General features: G+C 54.0%; 1 protein-coding gene across 1 annotated transcript in view; it reads right to left on the minus strand.

Annotated features, from left to right (window-relative positions):
• SH3BP5 (SH3 domain binding protein 5) overlaps nucleotides 1-23,505 on the minus strand; it is a 72,643-nt gene that overhangs the window by 5,535 nt on the left and 43,603 nt on the right. The window contains exons 4-5 of the mRNA XM_068971841.1: nucleotides 8,022-8,186; nucleotides 1,078-1,208 (exon numbers count right to left, since the gene is read on the minus strand). Of these exons, the coding sequence (XP_068827942.1) occupies nucleotides 1,078-1,208; nucleotides 8,022-8,186 (296 nt within the window). The remainder of the gene's footprint in view (nucleotides 1-1,077; nucleotides 1,209-8,021; nucleotides 8,187-23,505) is intronic.

The following is a 23,505-nucleotide window of genomic DNA, read 5'->3' on the forward strand; positions in this document are numbered from 1 at the left end:
GGACTAGCGGATCGCACGCAGAACCCCCAGGCCACATGCCAGGAGAGCGTGGGAGAGGCCAGCACGCCCTGGGCTCTGGGCCAGCCGGCGGGGACACACCGGCTCCGTTCAGGGGCTTGGGGGTCGGCGGAACGTGAGGAGGCGAGCACTTTATTCTTGAGCCCCTCAACCACCGCGAAGCTTGGGGGTCTGTGGCTGAGCAATCGAGGCCATTCCAGGTCTCTGCTTGGAGGCCCAGCAATTGTGAGGAACGCAGGGAGCCTTCCCCAAGGTCATTGTCAGATAATACACAGGAGTGGTGATGAGAAGAGCTGGAGAAAAGCTCCACTGAAACCGGTCTTCACAACATTGTAAATCAACTAACAACAGTTCAAATAAATAAATACACACAGACCTACACACACATTAAAAGAAAATTATTCCTTTGGGCCCATCTGTGTATGCATGTAATTTGTGTCTGACGAATTGTGCTTTCAATGTCTTTTGTGGCCTGCCTTTATTACATATAAATGTGATGAACATATTCATATACTAATGAAGACAGAACCCATGTCATCATGATTTTAACTGCTAGAAACTAGTCTGATGTGTGGAAGTGTCAGGGCTTATTTAACCAAAGACCCTACTGTCGGACAAGTTTAACTGTTCCTAATCTTTAATACTGTAAGAAACTTTGGAAATACACATCCTGTCGCCAAAAAAAAAAAAAAGAAAGGAAACCAGTCTTGGGCCGTTTCATCAGCTCTGGGTCTCTGAAGGATGTGTAGTATCTACAAAGCTCACCCGCACTGTGCGGACAGGTAAAACTGAGGGGAAGGATCGTGTCCACACCGTCAGCCACAGAGCCAAGGGCACACAGCCCTGAGTTCCCCAAAATGCAAGTGCAGCCCAGGGCCCAGGTAACGCCCTGCCCTTGAAGATTCATTCCTGTGTGCTCCCAGGGGGTCACGCCGGGAGGAGCCCGGGGGATGCAGAGAACGCAGTGGGAGCCGGGGCAGGCACTGCTGGGGCCACGGGAAAGGCTGAGACGTGCGGGAGGAGAGCAGCCCAGCCCAGGGGCCCGCCCTCCCGGCTCACTTGGACTTGTTGATGGCCCGCTTGAGCTTCTTCTCCAGCTGCCGCATGCGGCCCATGGCCGCGTTGTAGCGCGCCGCCGTCTCCTTGTGCACCAGCTCGCTCCTCGCCTTGGTCTGCTCCGCCTCCATGACCTGAGGGCCACAGCAGAGGGGGCGGGGTCAGCGCGCCACACCCAGAACGGCCCCCCGCGGCAGGATCACTTACTCTCTGTGTTTAAAAAGGTGAGGAATCTGGGATTAACATATACACGCTACTATATGTAAAGGACATCAGCCACAAGGACCTCTGTATAGCATACGGAACACTACCCCATATCTTGTAATAACCTATAATAGAAAAGAATCTGAATATACATACATACAAACATACATATCCATGTATATGTATACAACTGAATCACTGTGCTGTATAACGGAAACTGACACATTATAAATCAACTGTACTTCTGGTTTTTTTTAATAAAGAAAAATGTAAAAGTTAAATGAGGAAATTAGTGGGGAGACAAAGATTAAACAAATTTGCAAAGAAAAGAGGGTTGCCCTTCCCGACTCATCCATTCTGGAAAAGTCATTTCAGACAAGATTAAACAGCCCAATCGGCTGAGGCGACGAGCAGGAAAAGGACAGAACACCATGAAGCACCCTCTGAGCCAGTGGGTGTCCACTTCCGCAGAGTGGCCACCCTGGGCTCCTCCTGTCCCACCGCAGGTCAGGAGCCGACGGGCGGGCAGGTGACATGAGAGGGACTCGGACATCAGGGGCCTGGGAGCCCTCCAGAGCCAGGTGTGTGCATCAGGACAGCGGGAGAGTGAGGACCTCAGCCGTCTGGCCCCTTCCCAAACGTTCCGACTTAGCTGGTGGACGCCGAAGAATCCAGGATCCAGAAGGATTAAGCAGAAACAGATTCTGAGGTTCACACAGTTTTTTGTGGCCAGAAAACTCGTCAGCTAGAACGCTGGGGGGAACATTTTCAAAATGAATTCAAAACCCAACAGTCCAGGGCCCTCTGTGGGGGCCCAAAGGCACGTTCCCAGAAGCAGGGACCGTGTCGGTTCTCTCCCCACTGACCTAGAAACGCATCAGAACAAAGCTGGCTGGGAGGAGAGAGGATGCAGGAGAGAAAAAGCAGTTTGGACCACGGAAATGGCTGCAACTTCCTTCCCACCTTCTACTTACAACTCACCCAAGTACGGGGTGAACTAGAAAAGCAGTAGCAAGGGGGGGGATAAAGGGCCAGCTTTTTATTTTACCCAAAGAGCAGCCAGGAGGAGCCCAGAGGGCCCTCAGATCGCTGGTCCACCCTCTCAGACCCCGCAGGACAGTTTCAGGAGGACACCACCCAGGAGGCAGCCAGCAGTCCGTTACCTGCCCCGGGAAACAGCCATAGTCAGCTCAGGGTAGTTTCCTCATGCACTTAAAATTAGGTTTTTTTAAGAATCAGGAGAAACTCTGACATGAGCAGAAAACATCAAGGCATCCTGTCTATTGCCCTCTTCTCCAGATTATCCCTGCTTTTCGTTGTCTTGGAGCTGTTTCATGACCCTACAAGTTGTGGGAAACTGATAGTAATACAAATGATTCTTATCCCTAGAAATCAAGAGGAACTGTGTGGAGATGCATTTGCTTATTGCTTGCCCTGTAAATACTGACAAATTCTGTATCTGCCTGTTAATTCACTTTGGCACTCTTGAACTTAAGCGTGAGTGTTTTTCTTCTGAATTCTCCTTTCAGAGAGCTGTAACATCAGATTAGTTCCATCCTTAATTAATGCGTTAAATAAAATATTTTATAAGAGAACACTTCATACATATCAGAATTAAAGCTTTACCTTCTTTTAATATATATATATATATATATATATATATGATTTTAACAATGGTTTTAATGCTTGAGATACTTTTACAAACAGAATTAGAACAAAGTCAGAGAGGGAAATAGGGAACCAAGACAAGCTTGCTAAAATGACCTCTCAATCAAGATCAAGGGGCTTGGGAAACCCTTCCGCTTGGCTTCTCACATCAAAGACATCACAGAGACATCAGAGGCGCACAGAACCTCACCAGCTTGGTCACTTAAGAGAAACAGCAGTAACTCTTCAGTCTAAAGCTGTAAGGATTTACTGCTGTAACCTTTATGAAGACGCGAAACCCAAGCCTATCAGACAGGTGAAGACATGCTGTGGAGACCGGCTCTACTACAAGAGGATTCAGTGCAGGGTTCACCTTTAAGGACCCGTCTGAAAGCATAACGATTTTTTTAATAGTTTTTTGATATGGACTGTTTTTAAAGTCTTTATTGGATCTGTATGATAGTGCTTCTGTTTTATGCTTTGGTTTCTGGCCGCGAGGCATGTGGGATCTTAGGTCCCCAACCAGGGATGGATCCTGCACCCGCTGCCCTGGAAGGTGAAGTTCTAAACACTAGGCCGCCGGGGAAATCCCTGAAAGCATTTTAAAGAGAGACCTACAAAAGCTGAGATTTGAGGCTACGGTGAAGAGCACCCGCTGCAAGAAGCAGGGATCCCACCAACTTTGCCTTCGTTTTTCCTTGGTCCTTGGTCTGCAAAAGAGCTTTCTAAAGTTAAGCCCTTGGAAGAACCCAAGCACTTGGCAACGTTGCCAGCTCAGACTGAGGCGGCAGCAAGCACCCAAGCTCCTGCCTCAGCCCCACCGGCCGCGCCTACTACCCCCGCCCCAACTTCCAGACCCCACATGCACCCAAGCTCCTGCCTCAGCCCCACCGGCCGCACCTACCACCTCGCCCCAACTCCCAGACCCCATGTGCACCAGCTCCTGCTATTAGAGGAGAGCCCCGCACTGTGCTTCCTGCCTCCAGGCAGAAAGTCGCCAAGCGGTTCACCTTGGTTACGTCTCCTCGGCAACTCAGCAGCCCCTACAGCCTGGAATCGGGTGTGAACTGTGCGCCCAGGGATGAGAAAGCGGCGGGCAGATGCTGGGAAGGTGGAGACCGCGAAAGGAAGCGAAATGCAGAGGTCCCTGCAGGCCTTGAGGTGCCCAGACACACATGCAACCCAGACCCGAGGAGCCAGCGCAGTGCCCAGACCTCCATGAAGACCAGGCTACTGGGCCTGGACTGCGGGCCCTGCTCCCAGCTCTGCACCATGCTCTTCAGTTTACCACCAACAAATTCAACTCAGAGCCAAGTACACTGAGGAAGCACATCCTGTGTGCCCGGAGCACGCTGGAGACCAAGCCCTGGACCGCCAGCCTCACGGTGCAGACACACAGCAGCACCACGCCCCTCAGGCGGCTGGGATCCAAGTTGTTGGGGCTACCTCGGGTCGGGGTGGGGGGCAGGGAGGGGGCAGCAGCAGAGGCTGCGCAGGGGGTCTCAGTGCAGGGTGCTGGGGGGGTGGGCTCGGTGCAGGGTGCTGGTGGAAAGGCATGAGTGAGGAAGCCCTTAGGGGGGTTTAGCACAGCCAAGCATCCACTCTCCACGGGAAGCATGCAGCTGCCCGCCTCCTTCCCAGAGCTGACAGCCTCCCAGAGAAACCACTGTTTTCTGGCTCCCCACGTCCCCTTAGGGGACTGTGTTACTGGGCTGACCCCTGGGAGCACCAACCTCTGTGGATTCTGACAACGAAGAAGTCAGCCTCCCTGGGGTTCCCCCAAACCCACAGACACGCACTCCTGCCCCCTACAGGTTGGTTCCAGATGCCCAACAACCGACCACCCGCCACTGCCCAGTGGGAGGGTTTGGGGCCCAAGTGGCTGGAAGAGCCGCAGCCCCGGGCCCGGCGGCCAGCGGGCAGTGAGGGGGACCTGGAGGGCACGCCACGCAGCCGCCCCCAGTGCTCAGGGGCCCGAGGACATGGAGAGTGGGCGCCAAGCAGGCGCCCTACCGGGAGCACAGGGCAGCCCAGGCCCTCTGCCCACAGAGACACAGACTCTGCTCACACAGACCCTGCCTGCCAGGACACCAGCGGGCACCGAACGGCTGTGTCAGCTGGGCTGGGGGCCCTGCCGGCAGAACGACCCAAACTGGGCTCCTCGCCTCGCTGTCCACCTCGCCCAACCCTCTCCCAACCACACACCCTCAACCCGAGCATCCCAGATCCAAGAGCAGGGGCCACTGCTCCCAGGAAAGCAGCATTGTGGTCCCCTCAGCCTGTTCATTCCACCTTCTGATTCTTCCTGCGGGCCTGGACGCGTGGGCCCAAGGAGGTGGCATCTCAGGGCCTTGTGGGACAGATGGTACCCGCCCACCAGCACAGGAAAGCGGGCCTGACAGCTCATGTGCCTCCCAGGGTGCAGGACACACCCCAGACCTCTCCTCCCAGCAGCTGCTGCTTCCTAACAGTTCACGCCCCACCCACGACAAGCCACGTGCTCCTCCTCCTCTCTGGCCTCTCTGCACAGACATCAGGAGGGCCGACGGCTCCCTCCTGAGGGTGGAAAGCTATCACCCCCCTCTTAGGGCTGCTGCTCAGCCATACCAGGTGGAGCTGGGGGAGCAGCCAGCATCGGCTGCCTAAAGTCTGAGTGGGAGCAGCAGGGACTGCTCACCCCCAGGGAGGCCCCTCAAGTGCACTGCAGAGCTCAGCTGACCCCAGCACTGAGCGCAGGACCGCTCCTTGGTCCCCGCCTGGGGCCCTGCACGTGGCCAAGCAATACAGACCCCGGGGCTCCCACAGCGACCACAGCAGGGGCCGTCACTCAAAGTCTGGAGGAACAGAAGGGACACCCAGCGGACCCTGGGGAAGGGGGTGTAGGGACCGCAGGGTCCTTCCACCATGCCTGGGGTGGGGGCCACCCCGCCCAAAGCAGGGCCACTTTCTCAAAATGGCCTGGACCCTTCTGAGCTCCATATCCTTCTCTGGACGCTTCTGTGGCACTTTGTTCAGCAGAAGAGGTCCTTTCTCCTGAAGAAGCAGGCTTCCTGGAGGACCCAGGAGTCAGCTGAGGCCGGGGACATATTCTAAACCTTTCGCTTTGTCCACCAGCACTCAAGAAGCCCAGCTGTGCCAGGGCCCTGGGAGGGCAGCTCACAGCAGAGCCACCAGCGGGCGTTTCTGCCCCACCCGCCACAGCCACAGAGCGTGCCCCCTCCCGGCTGGGCTCAGGAATACGGGAACACGGTCCCAGACAGCTCTGCCGTGCGCTCTGTCTCTTGCTGGTGCCACTCTCCAGCCCTCCTTCTCCCTCCTCAAGTCAAGGAGCAGCAATCTAAGCCCCATAAAACTGGGGAGGATCGAGGGAAGAGGGCCAGGAGCCCCAGGGTGGAAATCCTGGCCGGTGACCCAGGAAGTCTGCTCATCTGCAGAGGTCATCCCCACAACCAAGAAATCGTCAGCGGCCTCAGTGAGAGGACACATCAGATGACCCTCCCAGGGCCCTCGGAGGCCCCATGTGATGCCAGGAGGCCCAGGGCCGTCTTGGACAGCTCCCTGGGTTGCGCACTGCACAACCCCAGGGAGCACCATTTACAAAGACAGGCGTGAAAGGTGTTCTTGGCCATCAAGGCCTAACCATCACCATCTACTATGGCCCTAGGACTTAACAAGTAGGAGAAAAAGCAGAAATATGTTCCATTATTTTTGTAAAGAACACATCAAGTGATTTCTGTGATGAGTCCTAAGTAGCTGATATGGATCTTGGTTGGCGTAGAAGGGAGGGCGGGAAGAAAAGGCAGCCCTTCCATGAAGTTCCTGGAAGGAGTTTCTTTTCCCCCATCCTTTTCGCTCTGTCAAGCTACTTGTAAATTTCCAACACTCCCGACCTCCCTTTGGCGTTCCCCAGCGGACCCAGGAAAGCTGTCCCGGCCTGCATCTGGCTTCCCAGGCCTTGTGCCCACCAGGAGGCAGGAGGCTCCAGGCCACACAAGCCCAGTCAGGGGTCTGGGCTTTAGGGGGGCAGCAGTAGTGGAGTCAATGTGAATTTGACACCAAGTCCCAGCCCTTTTGTGAGTCAGGCGTTCCATTTAGGGAAGCTCAAGGCCATCTCTAATTATGTCCTGCAGGACCTGAGCCCACAGCGGCAGGTGAAACTGGAAAAGTTCTGTTCTAGCCCTGCAGGCAGCCTCTCGGGGAGTCCAGACCCGGCCTGCACCCCCACCCCTAAGTCACCCCACATCCAAGGCCTCAGTTGAAACTACTGAAGCCACCGCTGTCGCCTCAGCCAGCTCCCCAAGCAAACCAGCCAGAGGAGGGGGAGGAACACTGAACATCCCGCTGGACCCTTTGGAGCCTGGGCAAGTCAGGAAGAGGCGGTAAGTCCAGCGACACCCATCACTGCTGATACTCAGCCCTGTGGTCAGAGAGCAGGTCCCAGAGCTGCTGAATGATGCCCCATGATGACCTCAAACCCAGCAGGCACAGCCAGTGGCCCACAGCCTGCAGAGCCCGCTTCCCACAGGCACCCTGGTTCCCCAGACCGCACCCAGCAGGCACCCCGGGGGTTCAGGCCTCAGCCGCCACGGCCTGCCTCTCACTGAGGGCACACAGGCCCCAAGACCAGTCCTGCAGGTCATCCAGATCATCCACGCAGAGCTCCAAACCCTGACAGACCCTGGGACTCAGAGGGAGGAGGCCCTGGAGGAGGACCGGGGATCCCCTGGGGAAGCCCACACTGGTCAGGACCGTCAAGGATGATCTGAACCAGAGGGACCTCAGATGACAAGGACGCGGCCGCTACGGCTGGCACCAGGGGGCTGTCACCGGGGAGGACGGCTTAGTTCCAGGGCTGCGGAGTCCCCCGGGACATGACCACTTGTGGGCGAACAACATACCTGCTTGCTCTGCTCCAGGAAACCAGTGAGGAATCCGGGGGCTGAGAGGCACGCACACCCCGGGGACACAGGAACCCGAGGCGGGGGCAAGCCCAGCCCCCTCCGCGCCGCGCGCCCACCCTGCCCGCCCACACGCAGATGCAACGCAGGCCCACACGCGTGTGCACGTGCACAGGCGCGCCCCATGGAGACTCATACCCTCTGGGTGGCATGGTTCAGCATCTCCTGCCAGGCTGAGTCGAACTGCCTCTTGTCGTCCTCCAGCAGCCGCTGCTCGGCCAGGGAGATGGTCTCCTTGGCGGCACGGAGCACCTCGGTGGCCCTCTGGAAGTCCTGCGTGGCTCGCTGAGCCTCCAGCTGCGCCTGCGCAGGAGAGACCTCGTGAGACCGCGGACCCGGACCCATTATAACTCCCCGCCCCGGAAGGCGGGCGTCCCGAGGGTCTGCACGGGCGCGGTCCTTCTCTGCCCGTGCAGCCGGCGGACAGGCCGGGCACCCACAGGCACGTGCAGACGCCGGATGGGGCGCGTGGAGGGTCTTCACAGCCTGGGACCCAGCGGACCCAGACGCACCGGCCGGCTCTCGATCCGAGTTAGAGACAGCAGAGTGGCCCACGTGCGGCAGGTGAGCCCAACCGCGGGCCTTCACAGAGATGCCCTATCTGCCCAGGGGGCCAAGGGCAGTGTCCCCAACTCTGGGAGTTGGTGATGGAAAGGGAGGCCTGGCGTGCTGCGATTCATGGGGTCGCAAAGAGTCGGACACGACTGAGCGACTGAACTGAACTGAAGGCGGCCTTCATTAGATACTGGCTCCGCCAGCTTGGAAACTGCCCATTCCCACGGTCTTGGAAACAAGGCCGGGGGAGCCCCTGCCGAGGCCGCCCCATACCAGCCCACAGCTGGGCACCAGATGTTCGTGCTGGGTGCAACAGAGGCGAAGCTGGTACACAGGCCATCAGCTCAACCCTTCATTAAAAAAAGAGAAAAAAACAGGGCCGGAAGAAGCACAGCCACGTGTTAAATGTCACAGAGCTCCTTGGGAGCCGGCCAGGAGACCAGAGCCCCCGACCCCCTGGCAGGGCTGTTTGCATTCTACCACGAGGTGTCTGCTCCCTGGGTAGTGTTACCAATGGCACGATCGCAGGCAACCGGACAGTCTATCCATGAATCACAGACAGTCAGAGGGGCCGGTGAGGACCAAAGACCGCACGGGAGCCCCCACCCGGGATGCCCACCAGCCAGTCAGCTGCAGAAACTGTAGATGTCCAGGGGTCTTGACCATCCAATGCCCGTGCTCCCACTGGGGGCGGCTCCAGATCACAGAGAGAGCCCGCGGGACGAGACTGGCCCAGTACCTGACTGCCCACAAACGCTCCATGTGGGTTCAGATGGCTGGGAGGAAGATCACAGCAGCTACTGTTGGAGCGTCCACTAGGAGTCAGATGGTATACGATGAGCTGTTCTGGGCCAGGCCACACTAGGATCTCAGAATTACCCTGGGAGTGAGTCCAAGTGGCATCCTGCCTTGTGAAGGAGACCAGCTCAGAAAGGTTAAAGAAACTGCCCAGGGCCACACAGAGAGCAAGGGTGGGTCTAGAGTCAAGCCCTGACCCAGGGCTTAGTGCAAAACTTCTAAAAAAATGCCACCCGCTGGGCTACACACTGCTGAGCCAGCGCTGCTCCAGCGAGGCCCCTCTTGCTGCTTCTTATCCCGGGGCCACACTGGCCACTGCCGAATAGACGAGGATGAGTAGGGCGCAGGGGAGGGTTGCAGGGAGAAAAGATGTTAGCCCCCAAGGACAGTGCATTTCCCTGCCACAAAGTGGGGGTGCGGGGGTGCAGGACCCCCATGTAAGAGCTCAGCTCCTTCTCAGTCAGGAACCAGAGGAGCCGAAGGTGGGGTCTTCAGAGGCTGAGGCTGCATGCTCTTGAGCGGGACCTCTCCTGCACCCCAACACTGCTCCCTCCCCTTGGACCCCACTCCCAAGGGAGCGTGGGCCATCACCACTTCATACCCGCTCCCCTCACAGGCCTCCAGACGGCTTTCCCTATCCCTGTCTAAGAGCCTGTAGCACTTGAAACCCAAAGGGATGCTCCAGGTTTAGTGAAGGAATGAGTGGGCTCCATCTGCATACACCTCCCAGCACGCAATGGCAGCAATCACGGATCCACAAGACTCTGGTGTGAAATGGACACAGGGCGCCCACGGCCTCTCAGAGAGGCCTGGAACGTCCCTGACCCGGGCAGGCAGCACTGGCCCTTTGCTGGCCGTGGGGCCTCCGGGAGACACTGCAGGGAGGCCTGGCTTCTGCAGCCCGAGGGCTCCAGCTGGGACAGCTCCCGCTCCATGGGACTCAGGACAAGGGCCAGGTGCCTACTGCACCAGGCACCTGGTGGGGAGAAGCCCCCATCTTTGCTTTGTTTTTTTAAGGTACAATTTTGTCCTTGTCTCTTAAAAAAAAAAAAATTATTCATTTGGCTGCACCTGGCCTCAGTGGTGGCACATGGGGTCGAGTTCCCAGACCAGGGGTTGAACCCAGGCCCCCTGCCCTGGGAGCGCGGCAGAGTCCTAAGCCACTGGAGCACCAGGAACGGCCTTGGCCTTGCCTCCTCACGGGGACTGTGACATGTGCTGCTGGGAGAATTCAGCCCCCAGCTAGAGGCTTGTGGACAGAACCCCAGAGGCTTCTCTAAGCCACCCGAGGAAGAGGCCAGGCCCTCAGAGGGAGGGACGTCCGGGGGAAGATCAAAGCGGGCAGGAGGCAGGGCAGCTGCTCTAGGTTTCACTCAAGCCCCAGTCGTCCATTCTGAGTCATCCTAGGGATGGGCAGTCACCAGAGCCTAGGACGTTCGGTTCCAGAAACTTCCCCCTTCCACGCCCTTCCAGATGTATCTGAGGTTAATGGAAGAGTGGACAGAGAGGGGCAGCAGCCACTTTGACCCTGAGGATGTTCTGGACACAAACACTGTAATCAGAAGCATCTTCTAGACAGAGTGCCGTGCAGCCCTTTCAGTTGCTTGATCATTTCATACCCAGTGTTCCTAACTTTTTTCATGTGTATTTAGTCAAAATCATTTTCACTTGGATCAGTTCTTTCCAATTTCAAATCAACCTGAACCATTCAGCAGGTTCATCGACAAACTTTACTCATTACAGCCCATGCCATGAGTTCTCCATTATTTCTGTCAAACAATTCTCCTGGAATAATTTTTTTACAGATCTAAGAATTGGTTGAACATATGGGACATCAATTTTTAATCAGTCCCAAATGTTAGCATGTATAGTTTGAGCCATAATCAGTTAATATTAAACTGTATAATATAAAACATATTAAACAGTATTATTACAAATTAAATAAAAGATCTGTGGTTTGTATTTCTCATTACAGAAATATGAGAAAGCCTTGAGTAGTCTTAAGAGACATCATTCGGGGCCTGCAGCTGGTTTAATGGAAGGCCCCAAAGCTCTTCAATAAATGGCAAAAAAGCCACAAGGGATGAAAAAAAATCAAGGTCAAATAGTTTTATTCTATCCTGGGGTTAAAGATGAGTTGTTTAAAAACGAAAATTCAAAAGCTATTATCTGCTTCAAAGTAACACAGAAGTGAGAGCTAAGGGGTGGGGTGGGGGGAGGTAAGGGTGAAATATTGGCCAATGGATTAGTTTTTACAGAAGCTGGAGAAAGGGTATATGTGGCCCCACTACTCAATATTTATGTGAAATTTTCTATAATAAAAAGTAAGTAAAGCTATTCTCAGTGGCAATTACCTACTTACTGTTCTCTGGAACGGCAGTGTCAGGAGCCACTGGTCACAAGTGGCTACTTGCATTAAATTACAATGAAATAAATAAAGTTTTCCATTTTCCCGGTTGCGTCAGCCACACTGAGGCGACCCAGGCTGGTGAGTGCTCGTGAGTCACACATGGCTATTGTCCCACACTGGCCAGCGCAGACTCAGAACACTTCCAGCATCACAGGAAGTTCCACTGCCCAGGCTGACCTAGACACGGGCCCACCATGAAGGAAAGCTGGTGGAAGGTCTCAGCTACCATCCACCAGCTCTGGTCTGTGTTCATTGAAACAGCATCTTCGCGCTCATCACCACTAACTGTTAGAGAAAAGCAGATCAAACCTACAAGGAGGCAGCACCTCCCATGGGTGAGAATGGCCATCGTTAAAAAGTCCACAAATTTGTGCTGGAGAGGGTGTGGAGGGAGGGGAGCCTCCACACTGTCGGGGAGCATGTAGATCGGGGCAGCCACGCGGAGAGGCGTGTGCACGCTCAGTCGTGTCCGACTCTTTGTGACCCTGTGGACGGCAGCCTCCCAGGCTCCCCTGTCCATATTTTCAGTCAGGAATACTGGAATAGGTTGCCATTTTCTCCTCCAGTGGAGAATAGTATGGAGGCCCCTTTAAAAAACCCCAAAATAGAGCTGCCGTAAGATCCAGCAATTCCATTCCTGGGCATATATTCAGAAATGAAAGTTGCTCAGTCATGTCCAACTCTTTGCGACCCCATGGACCATACAGTTCATGGAATTCTCTGGGCCAGAGGACTGGAGTGGGTAGCCTTTCCCTTCTCCAAGGGATCTTCCCAACCCCGGGATCAAACCCAGGCCTCCCGCATTGCAGGCAGATTCTTTACCAGCTGACCCATCAGGGAAGCCTGGGCATCTATCCAGAGAAAACTCTTAAGTCCCAAGGATACATGCTCCCCTATGGTCACCCAGCACTATCCACAACCTAATCGCTGTTCAGGAAGCAACCGAAGTGTCCGTGGACAGATACACAGATAACGAGGTATATATGCACAATGGAGTATCGCTCGGCAGTCAGAAAGGGTGAAATAATGCCATTGGCAGCAACATGGATGGGCCTGGAGAGTGTCATACTAAGCAAAGTCAGAAAGACAAATAGCACGTGACACACTTATCTGTGGGATCTACAATATGATACAAATGAACGTAGTTACAAAACAGAAACAGACTCCCATACGGAAGGGGAAGGGGTTGGGGAGAAGTGGAGTGGGAATCTGGGATTAGCGGAGGCGGACTATGAATATTACATTATCGACAGCACAGATGGGCCAGGTCCTCCTGTATGGCACAGGGAACTGTATTCCAGACCCTGTAATAAACCACAATAGAAAGGAATACAGGAAAGGACGGATGTATCATCTCGCTGCACAGCAGAAGTTAACAAGGGGCTTCCCAGGTGGCACAGTGGTAGAGAATCCAGCTGCCAACACAGGAGACCCAAGGGACGCAGGTTTGATCCTTGGGTCAGGAAGATCCCGTGGAGAAGGAAATGGCCACCCACTCCAGAATTCTTGTCAGGAAAATTCCGTGGACAGAGGAACCTGGCAGGCTGCAGTCCGTGGGGTTGCAAAGAGTCAGACATGACTGAGCACACACAGACATTAACAAACACTGTAAACCAGCTATACTTCAATAAAATAAAAATCCCCAAAGCAGCATTTTCATCCTTGCTTTGTATTATACACAATCACACAGTTAAAAACCTGTAATAAGGGAACCCTGGGATACACCGTGTTGAGACCCTGGGTGTGGGGAAGGCCCAGCCACCCGGTAGGGAGCTATGGCCCAGTTTCTGGCAAGACGATGCCCGCCTCCACTGGTCATCCAGGGCTCCAGACTGACCAGGGCTAGGTCTGACTCCAATTCAGCTAGGAGCTTCGGGGAAGTTCACCTAGGATGGAGCCCAGCGCCTTCTTTCCTGGGCCACGTGTGGGCCTGCTCTTGACCCCTGGGACCAGCACGCCCCTCTACAACTGCCCCACTCAGGGGCCGCTTGCCCCGGGCCACCGGTGGGCACCACCTGCCTCCCTACAGGAGGCCTGCAGTCCAGCCAAGAAGTGCCGGTAGGAGGGGGCACGGGGTCTTAGGCCAAGTCAGCAGGTCGAGCAGGTCAGCTGCAGCGTCTGTGACCTTCACACCCTGCCCCCCCGCGTGACCACAGCAGATTCACACAGGCTGCCAGCCACACAGGCCCCCAGAGCAAAGCCTCGCTGCTGCTACAGGGACCAACAGACGCCGAGCCTCTCCCCCACCACCCCAGCCAGGAGGGCGCCCCCCAACATACCCTACCCCCACCCCAGGGCTTCCTCTGCCTCCCACGCTCCAAGCTGGTCAGGCTCCAAGCCGGCAAGAGTCAACCCAGGTCAGGCCCGGGCAGGAGACGGTGCCCGAGGCCAAGGCCCCGTGGCCCACCACTGTCGCACCCAGACCCCCGGCCCAGGGCGCTCAGACCACCAAGTCTTCGGGTTCAGCGAGACAGAAACGATGCAAGCATTTTCGTTTTACAGAAGAGAAATCCAGCGCCTAAGAGCACCGAAGAACTGATGCTTCAGAACTGTGGTGCCGCAGAAGACTCTCGAGAGTGCCCTGGACTGCAAGGAGAGCCAACCAGTCCATCCTAAAGGAGACCAGTCTTGGGTGTTCATTGGAAGGACTGATGCTGAGGCTGAAACTCCAATACTTTGGCCACCTGATGCGAAGAGCTGACTCACTGGAAAAGACCCTGATGCTGGGAAAGATTGAGGGTGGGAGGAGAAGGGGATGACAGTGGATGAGATGGCTGGATGGCATCACTGACTTAATGGATGAGTAAACTCTAGGAGCTGGTGATGGACAGGGAGGCCCGGCGTGCTGCGGTCCGTGGGGTTGCAAAGAGTCGGATGCGACTGAGCGACTGAACTGAACTGAAGACGTGAATTGGCCTGCTCAAAGGGACAAGTCACGTGCCGCCTCTAACTCCTGCAAACGTGCGCTAACTCAGGGAGCCTCTCTGCTGTGGAGGGGCTCCCAGACTCAGCAGGGCTGTACCGTCCTCCCACCGATGTCCATCTCTGCCTCCCCTGTCACACCCGTCAGCCCCAGAACTCAAGAAGCACAGCACCTCCAAGCCTCAAGGTCAGGGAAGCTTCCCGGGGAAACCCAGCACAGAGCCAGACACGACAGGGGGCCTGGTCACGCTGAGGATGTTGGGGGGTTGCTGCTGAGTGTGGGCCCCCCGCTCTGCAATGACAGCCCTTCGAGCTCATCAATATGCTGCTGGCTTCCCAGGGGGAGGAGGGTGCATGGGAGCCGGGAGGAGCCTGGATAAAGCACGGGGTGCTAGGGTGAGATCCACACTCCCTCAGCTCAGCCACGGTCGGTCATATCCCCGCGACTGCAGAGGCCTTGGCAAAGCGCTGCCCCTGCCGGCACCCCCTACCCTCTCCTTCCTCCCCGACGGGGGCCAGCCAGCCCTCTGGGGGCACACAGTCCTCTTCCACCTGGGGGCTGTGAGCATAGATGCCAACCTTGCCAGGGCCTGCTCTCCAGAAGGTGGTCCCACCAGGAACGTGCACAAACAGGGCCCCTCGTGGCTCTCCAAGCCAAGGGACCCCAGCTCTTCATAGACCACAGTGCCAACAAAAGAAACCTTTCTGCCCTGCACCGAAGAGGCACTGACCGCCCGCACAGCGGTCAGTGAGGCAGCGTCCTGCACCCGAAGAGTGGGGAGCAGCAGGCCTCAACAGTGACCACGGACGCAGGCCTTGGACCTCGAAGAGGTCACTGGACTTCTCAGACCGGAACACCGAGGCCGCTGCTCACTCCCAGGGAGCCTGGTTCCACCCAAGAACTGAAGACTCGCAGTTACAGCGGGAATTTTTGAGGCCAGGGTCTGGAATGCGGTTTTCTGTCTTAAAAACCATGGACAAATGGTCCAGCAGAAGGGGAGCTTACCCCTGAGCTATTGTGCTTTCGCTGCCATCTCTACTGTCTACACTGGCAAATTTTCCATAATAAAAAGCTTATAAAATTGCTTATTGACGCACTTCTTAACCAGCCGTTGCTTCGTTATTTATCGACCACACAGTTCTCTCCTTACACTCAGAGTATGTCACTGGTTGAGTAACAGCATCACATGAGGGAAAAAGGGGGGGCCCACACCATTTATCAAATGAAAAACATAACTGCCATTTCCAGTCAAATGTTTTAAACCAATCATGAGAAAAGACATTGTTCAAACAGCCAGGGAAATCTGAAAAAGAACTGGGTATGAGATGGTACAAAAAGAACTTTTATCCATTTTGTTAGATGTAAAAATGTGATACTTTTAAGGTTTCTTATCTGTTAGAGATAAACACTTAAGTATTTATGGGTAAAGTGATACAGTATCTGTGAAGAGCTTTAAAATAAAAACTGGGGAGTCTAAGGAACACAGTGATTTCAAGATATTAACCATTGCTGACGCTGGTGAGAGGCACTTGGGTTCACTGATATATTTACTTTTGTGTATACCTCAAGCATTCCATAACAGAAAGGGGTAAAGTATTTTTTGAAGCCTTTGGTCCATCAGTTACCATTTTTGCTATTTACCTGCCAAGTAGTTTTTTTTCCAGTAGTCATGTATGGATGTGAGAGTTGGACTATAAAGAAAGCTGAGCACTGAAGAATTGATGCTTTTGAACTGTGGTGCTGGAGAAGACCCTTGAGAGTCCCTTGGACTGCAAGGAGATCCAACCAGCCCATCCTAAAAGAGATCAATCCTGAATATTCATTGGAAGGACTGATGCTGAAGCTGAAACTCCAATACTTTGGCCACCTGATGCAAAGAACCAACTCATTTGAAAAGACCCTGATGCTGGGCAAGATTGAAGGCAGGAGAAGGGGAAGACAGAGGATGAGATGGTTGGATGGCATCACCGACTCAATGGACATGAGTTTGAGTAAACTCTGGGAACTGGTGATGGACAGGGAGGCCTGGCGTGCTGCAGTCCATGGGGTCACAAAGAGTCAGACACGACTGAGCGAATGATCTGAACCTGCCAAGTAATTATAAAACTCCAGAAACACTGCTCACTATTAAAAAGAAATTTGGGAAACCAAATGTATTTTGTCAAGGGTAGTCCTCATGAAAGACAAAATTTAAATAAATAAATATTAGAAAAATAAAACACCTGTAGGACTGCCAATGAGGGGAAGTAAAGGGCCAATTAAGAGATATACAACACTGAGGGGATCTGGATCCCTCAAACCAACCCCCTCCTACCCTGTGCAATCTTGAAATACAATGTATCAAAACTGTAGAGAGTCCTACACTAGCCCCAGATATCCTGTGAGTGGCCAAACCACTGCAGCCATGCAGAATTTCTCATCTCCAATCTCGATCTCATCGGCTGTGACTGAAAACCTCAGCTCTCTCTCTCTCTCTCTCCCCCGGGGCAGAGGCGGGCGGGGGAGGAAAACACCCACCTACAATGACAAAGCACACTGTCAGCACAAAGTGCTTCCAAGCAGGGCAGCAATCAAGCCTGCCCCGCCCTGCACCTCACTCCTGTTGCCAGGAGGATAAAAGGAACCAAGACAAGAGTGATTTCAGACCTCTGCGGGACCAAGATTCACTTACAGAATCCAGCCTACAGCCCTGTTGCTAAGTGTTGCTATATCCATTTGACACCCAAAGAAACAGAGGTTAAGGAACTGATCCAAGGTCACACAGCTAGGAAGGAGACTGCAGCAACCTCAATGTTCATCAAGTGATGAACAGATAAAGAAAATGTGGTGTAGATATGCAATGGAATATTACTCAGCCATAAAAAGAATGAAATAATGCCATTCGTAGCAATATGTGTGGACCAAGAGATTATCACACTAAGCGAAGTCAGAGAGAGGAATAAGACATAATATCACTTACACGTGGAATCTAAAAAATTATACAAACGGACTTATTTACAAAGCAGAAACACACACAAAGACACAGAAAACAAATTTATGGTTACCAAAGGGGGTTACACCCTTTGGTAAATTTATGGTTACACTTCCCGCTCTGTACCAAGGGCCAAATGGGCTCCACAGACGTTTCCAGCATCTACACAATGAAAAGAAACGGGTTCAAGAACATGTCTCCTGCCTCCGAGATGAGAAAGACTCAGAAGCTGCTGAGGGGAGTAACTGTGGACGGCCCCTTCTCTGCCAGGCTGGGATCCACAGCTAGGGAGGGGGAGGAAGGGACAGATTAAGAGTTTGGGATTAACAGATAAAGACTACACATGTAGCCGATAAACAAGGACCCACTGAAGAGCACAGGGAACTATATTCAATCCCTTCTAATAATAAGGGAAAAGAATCTCAAAAAGAATATATACATATACACACTACACGCACACACACACATATGCATTAACTGAACCTCTGCGCTCTACACCTGGAAGTAACACGATACTGAAAATCAGCTACACAGGTCCCAGGACTGCAGGGTCCCGGAGAGGAAAATCACCAGCCGAAGCCATGCACTGCTCCACCTCTCCGGCAGGGGGCTCACGAGACCCTGATGAGAAACCCCAGAAGCCACCGGCCGCCCTCAGCTGGACACACGGCCTCCACAGGGCCATCTGCACACCCAGCTCTCTGACCAAGACGTTCTCTCCATCGAGTATCCAAAGCTGGACGAGTCCTGGCAGACCGGCCCACCTCCAGCTCTGTACCAAGGACCAAATGGGCTCCACAGACATTTCCAGCATCTACATGATGAAAAGCAACGGGTTCAAGAACATGTCTCCTGCCTCCGAGATGAGAAATACTCAGAAGCTGTTGAGGGGAGTATCTGTGGACAGCCCCTTCTCTGCCAGGCTGGGATCCACAGAGGGGCTCATCACCTGGGCAGCTTCCTGCCTCCAGCAGTCCGTGTCCCCCTCACACAGCTGCCTGGTTCCACTCCCAACGGGCAGGGGACACACCCAGTCCAGACAAAGTGACTTCCTTTAACTCACTGGGCAACGAGGGAAGGATGGTTGGGAAGCCTTCTCAAAGCTTTTTACCCTTGACCTAAAAGCCTGGAAGACACGCACAGAGGGGCCCTGAAGGGAGGGGAGGAGGAGGGCGAACAGCAGGATGCTCAAGCCCTGGACCACCAACACAGGCTGGGCGGCCAGACACCCGGGCAGCTCTCCAGGCCGAGGGCCCACGGAGCTGGTGCTGCAGCGTTAAGTAAGCTCACAGGGAGCTGCGGGATCTCTCTACAGAGCATCACCCAGCGACCCGGGGAGCCTCAGTGATGGAGAGACCATTACTGAACGTTTCATTCCCCAAGCCCAGCCAACGTACACTGCAGATGCCTAAGAAATGTCTGTTTATTACTCAGCCACAGAAAAGAACAAAATCGCGTCATTTGTAAGCAATGTGGATGAACCTAGAGTCTGTCACCCGAGGGAAGGAAGTCAGAAAGAGAAAAATACTAGGTATCAACGCATGTATTTGGAATCTAGAAAAATGGCGCTGATAAAGCTGCTTGCAGGGCAGGAAGAGAGATGCAGACACAGAGAACAGACTTGCGGGCACAGCGGGGGAAGGAGTTCAGTTCAGTCGCTCAGTCGTGTCCGACTCTTTGTGACACCATGGACTGCAGCACGCCAGGCCTCCTTGTCTATCACCAACTCCCGGAGTTCACTCAGACTCACGTCCATCGAGTCGGTGATGCCATCCAACCATCCCATCCTCTGTCGTCCCCTTCTCCTCCTGCCCCCAATCTCTCCCAGCATCAGAGTCTTTTCTAATGAGACAGCTCTTCACATCAGGTGGCCAAAGGATTGGAGCTTCAGCTTCAGCATCAGTCCTTCCAATGAACACCCAGGACTGATTTCCTTTAGGATGGATTGGTTGGATCTCCTTGCCGTCCAAGGGACTCTCAAGAGTCTTCTCCAACACCACAGTTTAAAAGCATCAATTCTTCGGTGCTCAGCTTTCTTTATGATCCAACTCTCACATCCATACATGACCACTGGGAAAACCGTAGCCTTGACTAGACGGACCTTTGTTGGCAAAGTAATGTCTCTGCTTTTTAACAAGCTGTCTAGGTTGGTCATTACGTTTGTTCCAAGGAGCAAGCGTCCTTTTATTTCATGGCTGCAGTCACCATCTGCAGTGATTTTGGAGCCCCCAAAAATAAAGTCTGTCACCGTTTCCCCACCTATTTGCCATGAAGTAAAGGGGTAGGAGAGGGTGGGACAGACTGGGAGACCAGCAGGTATACACGACCGCAGACAGACGGCTCGTGGGAGGCTGCTGTCTAGCACAGGGGACTCGGCTCAGTGCTCGGTGATGACCTGGGGAGGGGGATGGATATGGATAATACAGCTGACTGCTGTACAGCAGAAACACAACAGTGCAAAGCAGCCACCCTCCATACTGAAAAATGTAATGCCTGCTTACACCAGGTACCAATGATAAGCCACGAACGACTTCCTGGTGGTCGGCCATCCTAACGCACCTTGTGATTTTCTTCTGTGGCTCCCACAATTAAATCAACGTCTCTCTGGGCGCACATATGCTCAGAAGTGTCCGTTCACATGACGTGAAAACTCACCTGAATAAGGACCTCACTGCACATACTAAATCATGAGGCGGGAACGCCATTCTCTCAGGATCTAAATAGTTCTCCTTCCACTGGACCTCACCTCCTCCAAGCTGAACAATATATAATGCAGGTCCCAGTGGGTCTTTGGGAAATTCCTTCCTGGGAACTCACGGGACCGAATTTCTGTACTTCTAATTACAGCATTTTGCCATGTTATAAGACAGTATAGGTGGAAAAACACTTTGGAAATTTCCCAAATATACTGCCAGCACATCTTGAATGATTTTATCCTTCACTTGGCCTTCTTGACCAGACAGCCAACTCCATGAAGGCAAGGATGCTTTCTGTACATCCGTGAGTCCCTGCCAGCAGGACAGTGAGGTGGAAACGGTGCTGTTCCCAGCCCTTCGTCAGTCAGGGACCTTGGCTGCCCCCTTCCCGCTTTCTCCAGGCCTCGGGCTGCCCCGGATGGTATGGCACCAGAGCTTGCCAGGGACACTTAAGCACAGCCAAAGGAGTAACTGATTCACTCAGAGGTCATCCCCTCCCCACCAAGCCCTCTTCTACCTCCGAGTTGGTGTGACTTGGCTCAGTTTTAACTACCAGCTCAAGATGAACCCAAAAAGGACTCAAGGTCAGGGGGACACAGATGAAAATGAACGGTAAATAAGGAAGGAAGTGAAAGTAAACACACACACCCCTCCTAGCTGGCTCAGTATGCGGGAGAGCCAGCTGCCCCTGGCCAGAGGAGGCCATCGCCAGAACAGGACCCGGGCACACACACGCTCAGAGCCCACGCCGCTTGGAGCACCTGGAGAGCTCTGGGGCAGACAGGAGCGGCCTTGGGACAGGGCGCGGCGGGGCCTCTGGCTCAGGAGGGCCAGCTGGGCCCCGGCTGGCTTTCTACTGGGGACTGCCAGGCGAAGCTGGTCTCAGGGACTCGGGGCCTCTCCCAGCCCTAAGCGCTTGGGAACAAATCACAGCCAGTGGAAAGGAGAGAGAAAAGACACACAGCAGGAAAATCCAAGGTCTCGGGGCTGAGACTGCTCTACCTGAAGCCGCTGTGTGACTGCAGCAGCCGCAGGGCCCCCTTCCCGCAGCACCCGTCTACCCTCGACGGAACCCCAGGCACCGCAGGGAGGCAAGATGCAATCTGAGGCCTGAGGAGCTCATATTTGGGGGCAGGCGGGTTTCTCAGTCCTGTCAGAAAGGTTAGGAGCCCCCGATGCAGAGCTCAGGCTGCCTGGGTCAAACCCCGGCCAGGCCACTTGCTAGCGAGGGACCCTGAGCATCTGAACGCCCTGTGCCTTGGTTTCCTCAGCTGCATAACGTGGACAACAGAAGCCACCTCGTGGGGTTGCTCTGAGAGGCAAGGGAGTTAAAACATGCGAAGGAAATAAAACCACCACCACCATCACCACCGTGTAGAACACAGAACAGGCAGACATGAGCAGGACAGAAGTGTCAGCTTTTTATACCAGCAAGCAGGTCTCACGCTGCAGTATTAGCTTATCGTGTGGGTTATCATTAACCCACGGGACAGGGCTGACCCTCAAGGGGAGCTGATGATTACACCTTGAAATGCTGTTTATGATGTACACACCCAGGTGCATATGTGTGTTCTCAGAGAATGACATCCACACTTTCAGGAAATTCTCAAAGCAAAGCTGAAGGAGACCTCAGCTCCCTCAGCACGAGGGAGCCTGCAGAAGTCTCCAGAAGGTGCACTGACCGGTGCCTTCATTACATCAGGCCATCAGGCAAAGGGTGAAAGCTTCCGGCAGAACTGTCCACAATGATGGAAGTGCCCTCTGTCTGCAACGTCCCCAAATAGCCACCGTCAGCAACCTGTGTTGAGTGAGCATCTGATGTGTGGCTGGTGAAACTGAAGGACCGACCTTTGAGTTGCATTTCATTTTATGATTTATATTTAAGGGGCTACTGGCCACTGTTCTGAACCTCGCAGAGCTAGTCAGTATGGCAGGAAAACATCCCAGGCAACGAGAACAGGGTGTGCATGGATGCAAAACCCCTTGATGGACCCCGAGGTTGTGAGCAAAGCAACACAATGCGGCCGGCAGCTAAGAGTGGTGGCTGGGGCAGGGGGTGGGCACACACGGGCTCAGCACGCGCAGGAGCAGACGTGGAGGGTGGAGGGGCTACGAAAAGCCTTGCGTGCTCTGGTCAGATCTGGGCTTCACACAGAGATGGAAGAAGCGCTGTGTCAGGCAGCTTTCTCTGGAGAAACAGAACCAATGGGCCGCGTAGACACCGCTGGTCCTCGACTCATGACGGTTCAACTTATGATTACCCACTTCACGAAGGGGCAATCGTGATACCCAGTCAGTACACTTACTCTGAAGGTGGGCCTTTCTCGGGGCGAGAGATGTGAACCACGACCCTCTCTCTAATCCTACGCAGGGCAGATACGGCCCCGAGATCACAAGGGTGAACAACCCGCACTCTGACAACCACCTGCGCCCAACACTCCGTTCAGTTTTTCCGTTCCAGTACAGTGTTCCATAAATTCTGTGAGACAGTCAACCCTTTATGATAAACTAGGCCTTGAAGACTCTTGAGAGTCCCTTGGACTGCAAGGACAGCCAACCAGTCCATCCTAAAGGAAATCAGTCCTGAATATTCACTGGAAGGACCGATGCTGAAGCTGAAACTGCAGTCTCTCGGCCACTTGATGGGAAGAGCTGATTCATTTGAAAAGACCCTGATGCTGGGAAAGATTGAAGGTGGGAGGAGAAAGGGAAGACAGAGGATGAGATGGCTGGATGGTATCACCAACTCAATGGACATGAGTTTGAGTAAACTCCAGGAGTTGGTGATGGACAGGGAGGCCTGGCGTGCTGCGGTCCATGGGGTCGTAAAGAGTCAGACACGACTGAGCGACTGAACTGCCTGCCTGACTGAGGCCTTGTGTTAGAGGGTCCTGCCCACCTGCAGACTAGTGTGTGTGCTCTGAGCACACGTCGGGGGCTGGGCTGAGCAAGGATGTGCGGGAGGCTGGGCATGTTAAGTGCACTTGCAACTGATGATATTTTCAGCTGATGACGGATTTATCAGGATGTCATCTCGCTGTAAACTAAGGAAGATTTGTGCATAGAAAGAGATTTATTTTAAGGAACTGGCTCACATGATGATGGAGGTTAGAGGTTCAAAATCTGCAAGCTGGACCAACAGGCTGGAGACCCAGGAAAAGGCTGATATTGCAGGTCAAGTCCTCAGGCCTCTGCTGCACAAATCCCCCTTGTTCACGGGGAGGGGGCTTCCGCTCTAGTCCAGGCCTTCAGCTGATTGGGTGAGGCCC

This window comes from Capricornis sumatraensis, chromosome 1 (genome assembly GCF_032405125.1).
Source record: "Capricornis sumatraensis isolate serow.1 chromosome 1, serow.2, whole genome shotgun sequence".
NCBI lineage: Eukaryota > Metazoa > Chordata > Mammalia > Artiodactyla > Bovidae > Capricornis > Capricornis sumatraensis.